General features: G+C 34.1%; 1 protein-coding gene across 2 annotated transcripts in view; it reads left to right on the forward strand.

Moving 5' to 3' along the window:
- The first annotated feature begins 2,421 nt into the window (after positions 1–2,421).
- The window catches only part of LOC120412660 (uncharacterized), a 54,722-nt gene continuing 44,905 nt past the window's right edge, over positions 2,422–12,238 (forward strand). For both annotated transcript variants that reach the window (XM_039573223.2, XM_039573222.2), the window contains exon 1: positions 2,422–2,838. In XM_039573223.2, the coding sequence (XP_039429157.1) occupies positions 2,772–2,838 (67 nt within the window). In that variant the 5' untranslated portion in view covers positions 2,422–2,771. The remainder of the gene's footprint in view (positions 2,839–12,238) is intronic.

Consider the following 12,238-nt stretch of genomic DNA (forward strand, 5'->3'; position numbering starts at 1 on the left):
CGAATACACCAAATTGATTAGAAAATTGCTTTAAGAATTAAAGACGTACCATACTTTGACACAAAGTATGAGCCAAATCAAAAATACAAAAAAATTAAATGGTCGAAATCGGCGGATTTCGTAGCGAATTGTTCATATTTTGTAATAAATGAATTCTGATATCTGCTACCAAATTTTGCTCCATCGAGAATAAAAAAAAAACTAACTTAATCCACCTATGTGGTTGGCGCCTTCCTCACTTTTTACCAACATTTGGTGATATGATGGGTTTGGACACCAATTCCATCTATTTCTCAATAAAAAAATACACAAATGTCACTTAAGCGGTCATAACTTGAGACTGAACGTTGCGGATGATGGATCCGGACATAGTTTACATACATTTAAGTGAGATCCGGCTTCAAAAAAAGTACATAAATATCACTTAAGTGGTCATATCTCGAGACAGGGTTGCCAGATCTTCAACGTTTTGGACTCATTGGAATGGTCTTTTGATTACCTAATCAACGATGAGTCGGATGATGGATCCGGACATAGTTTACATACATTTAAGTGAGATCCGGCTTCAAAAAAGTATTTAAATATCACATAAGTGGTCATAACTTGAGACAGGGTTGCCAGATCTTCAATGTTTTGGACTCATTGGAAAGGTCTTTTGATAACCTAACTAACGATAGGTCGGATGATGGATCCGGACATAGTTTACATACATTTAAGTGAGATCCGGCTTCAAAAAAGTACATAAATATCACTTAAGTGGTCGTAGCTCGAGACAGGGTTGCCAGATCTTCAATGTTTTGGACTCATTGGAAAGGTCTTTTGATTACCTAACCAACGATGGGTCGGATGATGGATCCGGACATAGTTTTCATAAAGATAAGTGAGATCCGGCATCAAAATTCCAGCACCTGATTTGCAACTCTGACACTTTTTTATACGTAACTTTTGAACTACTTATCGGATCTTCAAACAATTCAATAGTGCAGTATGGGGCACCAAAACAAATCGAATGCAACTTGTTTGACTCAAATCGGATCAGCCAGTGCCGAGAAAACTTGGCAAGAATTTTGAGCACCAAGGGGAATACGCACACACATACACACACACACACAGACATTTGTTCAGTTTTCGATTCTGAGTCGATAGGTATACATGAATATAGGTCTACGAGCTGTTTTTCAAAAGTTCATTTTTCGAGCAGGATTATAGCCTTACCTCAGTGAGGAAGGCAAAACATTAAAACATCGGGTTCAAAATAAAGTTCAAAATAATCAAAACCTGTGACTTGGCAAAAGACACCAAATCATTCATTCAATTCCATCTCATAATACAGATTTTAGAATATTCACATGTCCATTTTTGTCCAAAATTGTATGTAGATTATTGAAACTAAGGATGCAAAGTGGCTTCTTTTGACAATATCAAATGAAAAAAAAATCAAAATAAAAAATCTTGACAAAATTAGCGAAATATAGACAGCTTGAAGATTTGCATGTGGTATATTAATGGGGGTAACATAGGCAGTTAACGCAGTAAAACTAATTTTATCCGCAAATAAATACTCAGCACCTATAATAATTCAGGGAACATAAACTTAGTAAAAGAGATATAATTGTTCAATCCAAGTTCGTTTCCCAAAAAATAAAATTTGGATAATAATCGATGATTTTCAAATGATTTTCTTGAATATTTTTTTTGTTTTTATTTTTTTTTTTCATTCAAAAACAAATATTTTATTCAACATTTTTATTTATCTCAATATTCTATATAAAAAAAATTGAATTGAAGCACCTAATCTCCACTTTCTCGGGTACTCTCGCGTCACAACACCGGCCATACGACGCTAGGGTAGAATCTATCGCCAACTACAACCACTGACCACACTCATTTCCATACCTACGTGTAGCATTAGTGACTGAACCACGTCTCAATCTCTCACAGGTGGTGTGAGTAATCCTGCTTGCTCGCGGAGTGAGAACATAATACAGTGTTAAGTTTTTATTGCAGGGCACCCAAATGTGAAGTAGATTAAGATTAAATAATTTTGAAATTTAAAATTAGATTAAAAAATTATTTGTATATTTTGTATACAGAAAAATTAGTTTTAAGTAACAATTCATGACTACATGACAATTCATGACTATAATTTAAAATAATGTTGACAAATTCTGTACCCTTTTTAAAATACAAAATTGGTGAAAACGTAAAATTTTATTTTCATTTTAATTAATTTATTTTTTTCGCAAAATTTCAACTGAGAGTGTCCAGCCAGCTTTGTTTGTATCACGTTGCTCATCTTCCCCAACACCCGGCCTGCTGTGAGTGTGTCTGCTAGTGACGCTTACTGACTCACCACCACCCCGTTTGCCAGCATATATAGAGGAGAGCCACCACCGCACTCGGTTTCAGTAGAGAGAACGAGACACGTGAGAGTGGAGCACTTCAACCAGCAGCTCTCGGCGGTGGTTCGGCAAGTGACGCAAAAACGACGACGAACGCGACTCTGAGCAGAATTCTCCAGCTGCTGCCAAAATTTGACGGAAAACGACGGGGAGAAAAATTTTGATTTTTGAAAAAGGAAAATTCGCAGAAAAAAAGGAAAAGCAATTTCTTTGTTTTGAAAAGTGAAAAATCGATCGCAGTAAGCTTGTTAGTGGTGGAAAGCCAAGTGACAGCGAGTGTGTGACAATACAGAACAAGGTGAACTTCCGGAAGGTGACTCTGGAACAGTGATCTGGAACATTCCTCCCCCTCACAAGTGAACACACAGAATGAAGAGCTTTGCGACCTGTTTGCTGGTGGTCGGGGCCGTGGCCAGCATCGCCTACGCGTACCCAGGTGAGCGCGAACCATTTCCAAGAACTATAACAGAGCAATTCAGCGTAACATGCGTTGATTCCGATCTTCAAGTTGGGGCTTTTACGCCAGTTTTGCTAAAACCATAAAAAGGAATATGCGCCGCAATTTCCGAAAGTTGGGGGGAGACTTGGTCAGCCGGTCGATTTCGGGAAAAGAGAGTGAAACTGTTTGATGTTTTTTTGTTTGGGCCCGCGCCTGCTTCGATGGAAGTGGCAATTAATTAGCACCACCTAATCGGTGTGACGGGGTTTCCCCGATCAATTGGTTCGGAGAAAGTGAGCGAAATTAGGGTTTTGTTTGCGGGAGCAATTAGGTGATCAATTCTCGATTAAATTTTCAAAAGGTCCTATCTGCATAGGAAACCCATGAGGGATAGGTTGTTTTGAAAATTTAATCTAGAATTAATGGAAATGATTTGACACTATTTTTTCTTAAATAAGGATGAAAAGATGTTTTTTACGGTTTGAAATTTTTTAAATGAGACTGTGAGTAAAATTTCATAAAATACGATGAAAATTTTATACGTTTGATCGAATGAAAAACAAAATAAAAGCAAATTGATTTGCATTTAGAAAATCTAATCTTAGAAAATTCTTAGCTTTAGTTATTTCCTACTGTAAAAAATATGTGTTTCGCTAAACTGTTTTTATTTATTTATGTGTCACAATAAATCTAATATGTTTAAAACCAACTTCTTTGACAAAGGAATTTTGTTGACTTATTTATATTTTTGATTTTGAGAAAATATTTGTTACTTACACAGACGCTCTGGGTTGCAATAAATAAAGAAAATAATGGTATTTCTCCTTCAATATTATAGCAAAAAAATTTTGAGTAAAAAAATCCTTCTTAGTTATTTTTTTTTATTTTCAAGGAAAGTAATGTATATTTTTTGCGAACTTTTTAAGTACATTGAATATTGTTTATTTTCTCATTTATAATCAAATGGACCTCTTTTGAGTTTTTTTTCAATGTTTTTTTTTACCAGATGTGAATTAAAAGAATTTGATTTGCTGATTTTTTTATTTTTTTTTAAAGGAACATCGCTTCTGTTTTACTTATAGATGAGTTTTGTGAAAAGCCATGTCAGTTTGCAGGATTTTAATAATCCTTAAAAAAATCTGAGTGTGTCCAATATAAATTGGTTTTTAATAGGATTATTAAAATCCTGCAAACTGACATGGCTTTTCACAAAACTCATCTATAAGTAAAACAAAAGTGATGTTCCTTTAAAAAAAGCAAATCCAATTCTTTTAATTCACATCTGGTAACAAAAAAATGAAAAAAAAAACTCAAGAGAGCTCTATTTGATTATAAATGCGAAAATAAACTATATTCAATGTACTTAAAAAGTTCGCAAAAAATAGACATTATTTTCCTTGAAAATTAAAAATAATTAAGATGCATTTTTTTGACTTCACGTTTTTTTGCTATAATATTGAAGAAGTGGGAGAAAAAACCAGCTGCAGTAACCGTAAGAATCAATTTATTACTTTTCGTGTGATAAATATTATAATTTTTTTTTGTTTTTTGAAATATCAATTGAATTTTTCAATTTCAATCAAATTACTACAAATCAAAAAATATGTATTTGAAACTTTTTTATTTTCAACTTCAATTTTTTTTAAATTATGCTTGATATTTTTATGCAACTTTTAATACAGTCCGTTTAATAGAAAAATCATTTTTTCCACGACAGACGACACTGTCATCTTTTTTTTTTTTTTTTTTTTTTTCAACATAACAAATCTTAAATAAACGCATCAAATCCAAAGATCAATCAAGAAGATGTTTCCACTATCAAACATATCATTGATGAATGAAAACATTTCAAACCCTCTTTAACAAGTACTAATCACAGGTTATCCATCGCACCCTGACATGAATAATGAAGTTTTCAATCATTATCGCCGTTTATAACCGTCTAAATCACTTGTACCGTCATTAACGACCAACCCTTGACGCCTGACCAGATCAATCACAGTTTAAACTTCCATCAGACTTTGATTCGCTTCTGCCCAGTTGCCCGTACCCGATTCTCTCTGGTCTGATGTCCCACACAAAATCCCCGGGCCTTAATTCCGTCCTCCCTTCGCCAATGTCGCGAGTTACGCGTCCCATTTAAATCTATTTAGCGTCGTTGGCGTCGTCACAAAGCCGGTGTTGGTCCGCTGGTTGACTGTTTTGTTTTCGGGGATCTTGCGAGTGGACGAGGGTCCATCAGGCAAAAACATTTGAACGAGAGGCGACACGCCAAGTTCCGGCGTTCCGGCCGTTGCCGTTGTCGTGTTTGTGTACACTCACACACCAACACTAATAATAATAATGGTAATAACAGTCCGCTAACGAGACTAATGTCTGAAAGTGGCATCGGCCGCGGCTATCTCTCGGTTGAAGCTCTCTGCAATATTTATGGACATCGTATCACAGACAGCGCTCGGACATCGTAGCAGGCCGACCGATTGAACGTCACGCGAAACTGTCAATTCCGGGAGCAGCACAACTTGCTAGCGTTGAAGCGATTCTCAGGAAATTTGAAATAGATTCCTAAATTTAAACTTTTTCATTTTAAATTGATAATTTTGAATGATGATTGAAAAATAACTCAAATGTTTGATGATTGATCCAAGTCTATTTTCATTTTTGTTTTTAGCAAAAAAGAATCACAAAATTAAATTTTTCTCTGAAAAAACCTGTAAACTCAGTTAAAATCTTGCAGAATAACTTGTTTGACGCTTATTGAGGCATTTTCAATCGAATAAAGACTTTTTAATCTTTTTTTTTTGTTTGATATGAATTTTTGAGAGATTATTTTCATTAATTTATTGATATTTTATGATTTTTTTACAGTAGCATGACTGTAATGATCTAACGGACATTTTGGGATAATTTTTATTCGAAATTTCGACAATGGATTTTGAAATTAAAAATTTAGTTTTTCATTATTTTTTTTAACGCTAAAATTTTCAGTCTTAGATATATTTAATAATCCTTTGTTTTTTTCTCGACTAATATTTTTATTGATTTCAAACATTATTGAGCTGTGACTATTTCCTTAGCTTCTGGGTGTAATATTATTTTTAGTTATTATTTGGGGAAATTTTTGTTTTATAGCCGTGGTTCTCAACCTTTTTCGTATCATTTCTCCCTTGGTTAATTTGAAAGAACCTAATTACCACTCACTCGTTTTAACCTTATTGGTATCAATACGAAAATATCTTAATTTATTTAAAAAATCAAAATTTCTGATAATAAGAGCAAATTGATGATTCGAAACAAAAAAAAAGTTTATTCTTTGTGAAATCAAATCCAACAATTGCCTTAAAATTATTATTTATTATTGGAATGCAAAACCTCACAAAAAGAAGTTTATAACAGGTTTAAAAAAAAAAGCAAATAGGATACTGTTCCTGATTGAATCATGCAATACAGTGCTATATCATGTTTGGCAACACCCGTTTTTGGCAAATTTCCATCCCGACCTTGGCAACACCCATAAAAAATATTTTTTGGTGAAAAAAAATTTGAGGATTCAATGTCCGGACGTATTTTTTTTTTCAAAAAATAAAAATTAAATTTTGAAAAATATATTTTTTTGATTAACATTATTCAAATAAAAAATCATAAATTCTAGCGAGGCTAAGTGATTTTTCACGCTAAAAAACGAAATTTTCACGGGGACATAAAATACTTTTTATGCATTATATTATATTATATTATATTATCTTTCTATCATCTTTAAATTATAGGTTATTTTTAAATTAATTTATTATAGGCATAGCAAACTAGTTTGATATTTTAAATGATTTAAAAAATATCATTAATGATTTAGCAAAAATGTCCTGCTAAGAGAATAATATAACTTGAATTTTCTTCTAAATTGTGAAACTTTTTTTTTAAGTTTTGGAAAATATTTTTAAATGTCTTGATATCCCCCTCCATTAATTTAAAAAAATCAAAATGCAAACTTATATTTTGTAACCAAATCTTCAAAATGTTATTTATAAAGCTTAAACACAGATTGGAAAATAAAAATTAGCTAAGATTTTTTTTTCTGATTATTCTTTCACGCTTTGCTGACTTTTGGACGAAATTTGACAGAAATGATAAGTACTATTATAAATTGTTTTAACATATAATACAGATATGATTCATGTAAGTTTCTGAAAAAAGCGGATTAATTACCATCGGTGATCTAAACAGTGATTTTTAAATTCGATTTTTGTCTTATCATACCTAATTTTCAGCCCCTTACTACAATTTGATGTTTCCGATGTTTCTTATTTGATTTGAATGATTTTGATTTTCTTCACTTATAAGTTATGTAAGCATAACATTAAAAAAAATATAACAGTTTCATTTTAATGTTTTTTTATCCATTTAACACTTTTCATGAAAATCTTCAAGTGTTGAATAGGTTTAATCTATTCAGTTGAAACCTAATTGGGTTTACATAAAACTGCTTTGTGGATGAAATATGTACATTCAGCAAAACATCTCAAAAATTTTAAATGTTTTCAAAAAAGTGCAAACACAATCAAATACTACATAATTTATTACTCAGGTTTTAAAAGAATAGCATAAACACATTTTCACATAAATAAAAATAATAACTTTTGATCAAAATTCAACAATTCGAAAAAAAAATTAATCTTGTACACATTTTATAGAACTGCGCTTATGTATGAAACAATGTTAAAATTTGCATAATTTAAAGTGTACTTCTAAAAAAATAAAAATGAACTGCTCTTAAAAAAACGCAAAAACTAAAATCTGAGCTTATACATTTTTGGGTTGTTTTTTTTTTGGGTAATTACTTTCGTAATTGAAAGACGAGTTGCGCCAAAAAAATAAAATTCATCGCTTAATTTTTTAAGTTATCGCAGTTTTACTGAAAAGGTAGATATTATCTCGTTTATCGTCATTTTGCCGTTCCCGTGCAACGTCGAAAAAATCAGTTTTTATTTTTACAGTTTTTATGTGAAATTGTCAGAGGAACCCGATAAAAATATTATCAGACATAAGCTCTTTGGTCCTGACACGGTCAAAACGCCGTTTTATGTATTCATACGATTTTTCAAATGTTTGGCTGGTTTGTCGAACCTCAAATTATTTTTCCTTTAAAGGCAAACTAAGCCTTAAATTTGCGTCCAAGGCAGTTACAATCGGTTGAAACGGCACGGAGTGATGATTTTTTAAAAATGTGGTTTTTGCGAAAATTGAAGAAAATTGCCGTTTTTGGGGACCACCCTAGCACGGCCATACAAAATAATACGGGTCTAATTATTTCGGCTAAGGAACCATCAGATTTTTTGTTTTGATTTTTATTTTATTATTTTTTATATTAAATTTCAGTTTATTAGGTTTTAAATAAAAATCAAGAAACATCACAGAGAGCCCCCCACACTCTGGGTGGCCCCAGACACATCCCAAAGCGGTCCAATGACCGCGGTCCAGCCGCGACGGAATATCGCGATTTTGACCAGTTGGACAAGCTGGACGGGAGATTTTTTTTTGAATATGCTGTCCCTCATACCCTCTGCTCTCCATAATGCCATAATGCTGCTGATGAGATTGCGAGGTGTGATTTTATGCTGACATTGTCACACATCTGCTACAAACGCAGCAGCAGCAAATTCGCTTTGACAACTCTCAAAGTTTTTCGTGGGTCAATAGGGGAGGTGGAAGAGAGGAACATGATTAAATCTGATATAGGTTTCGAAAATTGCAGAATAATGCTAACAACACAACTGTCTCGTTGTTGTTTGGTCCCATTAGTGATGCTGGGACAAGGGAATTTATGCTGCGTTGGTGGTCATAATCCAGACAAATCAGAGTGTGTCGCACCAGAGACCATTAAAATAGTGCTTTCATCGGCAGATTTGCACGCACAAACAGCAAACACGCTGCCCAGTTTGACACTGCTGGCGCGAAAAGGTACCCTCCCAGATTCTGATTGTGATGATGATGATGATGATAATTATGCCCGCTCAGTACAGTTGTCTGATGCGATGCGGTTCGATGGACACATCCAGGTGGGACTGATGTGGATTTAGCATTGATCTTGATTTATGTGCAGAAAAGGTCACTCGTCGATCACGCTAATTAGTGCTGGATTATGGCTTCATCATCACAGTTGTAACTAAAGCCCAGCTTTTAGCCTTCGTAGTGTCAATACAGTTAATCAACTCAACACTATACGCCAAACAATGGTGTTGAGCATATCTGATGGGCAGTTCATCATGACACCCCGGGATGATGGTGTTAATTATGCTTAGTTGAAATGGTGAATTAATTAATGGATACTGTATTTAAAGTGATTTGTGAAGTTGAAAGATGTTTATTAAAACACTTAAACGCTCGGGTAGTCATTCGACCCTTATTTTTTTTCTTAAAAATCTTATAACTTTTGATAGTATTGACCAAATTGGATGCTTCCGGTTGCAAAAGATCCAGATTTGTCTATATTTTGAACTGTCAGATGGGGGAAAAAAAATGGTCCATTTTGACCGGAGATATTCCGGATTTCGTTGGGGTACCTCGGCCCTCCTATATAAGTATTTGGTCAACATAACAAAAACTTTTTGACAGAGCAATGTCGGAAATGATACAAAAGTTCAAGAAATCATCCTAATACATCATCCTGTAAAATAATTGACATGGTCCAGACCTTCGGAGCACTGGAACAGGTTCCAACCGGGAACGGTTCAGTGAGCTGATTGCAATTGGTGGCCAATTGGAATCGACTCCGGTGCCCCGTAGGACTTAACTTTGTCAATTATTTTTGCAGGATGATATATTAGGATGATTCCATGAAGTTTTGTATCATTTCCGACATTTTTCTGTCGAAAAGTTTTTGTTATGTTGACCAAATACTTATAAAGGAGGGCCGAGGTACCCCAACGGAATCCGGAATATCTCCGGTCAAAATGGACCATTTTTTTTCCCCCATCTGACAGTTCAAAATATAGACAAATCTGGATCTTTTGCAACCGGAAGCATCCAATTTGGTCAATACTATCAAAAGTTATAAGATTTTTAAGAAAAAAAATAGGGGTCGAATGACTACCCGAGCGTTTGAGTGTTTTAATAAACATCTTTCAACTTCACAAATCACTTTGGTGTCTTCGGCAAAGTTGTAGGTATGAATAAGGACTACACTAAAAAAAAACACGGTAAAAAAATTGTGATTTTTTATTTAACTTTTTGTCTCAGCAACTAATGGTTCGATTTACAATGTTAAAACATGAAACATTCGTGAAATTTTTCGATCTTTTCGAAAAAAATATTTTTTTAAACCCAGACTAACATTTTAAAAGGGCGTAGTATTGAATGTTTAGCCCTTTTGAAATGTTAGTCTTGATTTAATTTTTTTTAAATATTGTTTTTGAAAAGATCGGAAAATTTCACAAATGTTTCATGTTTTAACAATGTAAATCGGACCATTAGTTGTTGAGATATCGACGTTAGAAAATGGTGGGTTGTTTGGGTGAGAGTTGAAAAACATCATTTTTCATGTTTTTAAACCTTTGCATGGCAATATCTCAGCAACTAAGGGTCGTATCAAGAAATTTCAAAAAGGCAAAATATAGAGAATTTTCTCAGCTTTTCAAAAATATTTTTTTCAGCGGTGGGCATACATGTGCATTGAATTAAAAAAATGAAAAACTGCGACTTTTTTCAAAAAAGTTACCTAAAAATGGCTTTAACTTGAAAACGGTGCACTTTATCAAAATTTCACTGCCGAACTTTTTGATTGCAAATTTGATTTTACGTCGAAAATCAAAAATCAAAAATTTTTGCAACCAATATTTCGATTTTTTTTTTAAATCAGTATTGATTAAAAAATTCATAACTCGGTTAAAGATTTTTAGCACAACCTGGAAATTTCTGAAAAGTTGGCATTTTATATCCCATATAAAAAATCACATATAAAAAAAATAAAAATAGTGTTTTTTTGCAAATCAAGTTTTAGTGACAAAAAGTTAAATAAAAAATCACAATTTTTTTACCGTGTATCATTTTTTTCAGTGTATTCCTTATTCATACCTACAACTTTCAAGAAGACACTAAATCGATTTTTTGAATTTTTGATTATTTTTTCGATTTTTTTGAATTTTCAGTTTTGGACAGCTGCCAAATTTGTATGGAAAATTATATGGACAAACTAATGATGCAAAATGGCTTATTTGGGCATTCCGAAAGCACCACAAAAGTTTCAGCCGGATTAAAATATACAAAAATTAAAATTCTAAAAAAATGATCGATGTCGTAGAGCTCAAGTATCAAACTCATGATTGACTTAAAATTCGACTGTGAAATAAGGAAAATAACATACCACTGCCGTTTGTTAATTATAAAACCAATCATTGATCGATACATAAATAACGCTTCTCAACACTTCTTAATCTCGTCTTTAACCTTCCTCCAAAGCACCGATTTTCTTCGGTTCAACCAAAAACCTGACAACCGTGACTTACCGGCTTAAGTACTTGAAACAGCTACAGAGAAAAAAAAAAACAAATCTCATCATCACCACCTGAGACGCCGAACCCAGCCCCAAATCGATTTCACCTTGATTGGTTCTTGGTCATCGCCCAGTTCGGAGCGCAGCAACTCTCGACACAAGTCTATCCATTACACTAGCTTATGTAACAGAGAGCTACTTGACTTAAGCTTGGCGCCGCCTCGTTCGCAAAGTCGCTATCGACAAGATTCACTTTTTTCCAGAAGTTCCGGAGCGACGGAAAAACGATGACAATCATGGCCACGAGGTTGAGCCTCAGTCGAGTTGAGGCCGGTTGTTCACTTTAATGAGGCTTGCCATTGTGTGACGACTCTGAGGAGAGAAAATTGCGGAAAAATTGCACAAAATTTGAAAATTGTTCCACTAGAAGCGGCTCGTGTGGCTCGAATTGGGGTCTTCTCGCTAGACAATGAGGCGCATTCAGGGCTCAAGTCACGAGGATCGGCGTTGGTGGATAACGTGAGTTGGGGTAATCAATTTGTGCCCACCATTAACCGGCCGTGATCGTGACTTATTCAGTTGAGGAAAATGCTCGCGGATCCTGTACAACTCAGCACAATAATTGCAAAATTAAATGCAGTTTTGACCTGGAATCGCCGAATGGAAATTGCGCTGGAGGCACGTTTTCCAACTTTTTATTTTATTTTTGCAAAGTCAGCTACAAAGATGCGCTCAACTTGAACAAACGACTTCCGAGTGCTAATTTATGGATGCTGCCACTCGATGAGCGGATCGAAGAGTGACTTAATGCATTCTAGCAGGTAAAAGGGTAAAAGAACGCATGCGAGTGCATCACACCTTAAGCGCTCAGTTTAACTCAAGTTTCAAGAAAGGGAATATAATACTTCCTCA

The sequence above is a fragment of the Culex pipiens genome, chromosome 2 (genome assembly GCF_016801865.2).
Source record: "Culex pipiens pallens isolate TS chromosome 2, TS_CPP_V2, whole genome shotgun sequence".
NCBI lineage: Eukaryota > Metazoa > Arthropoda > Insecta > Diptera > Culicidae > Culex > Culex pipiens.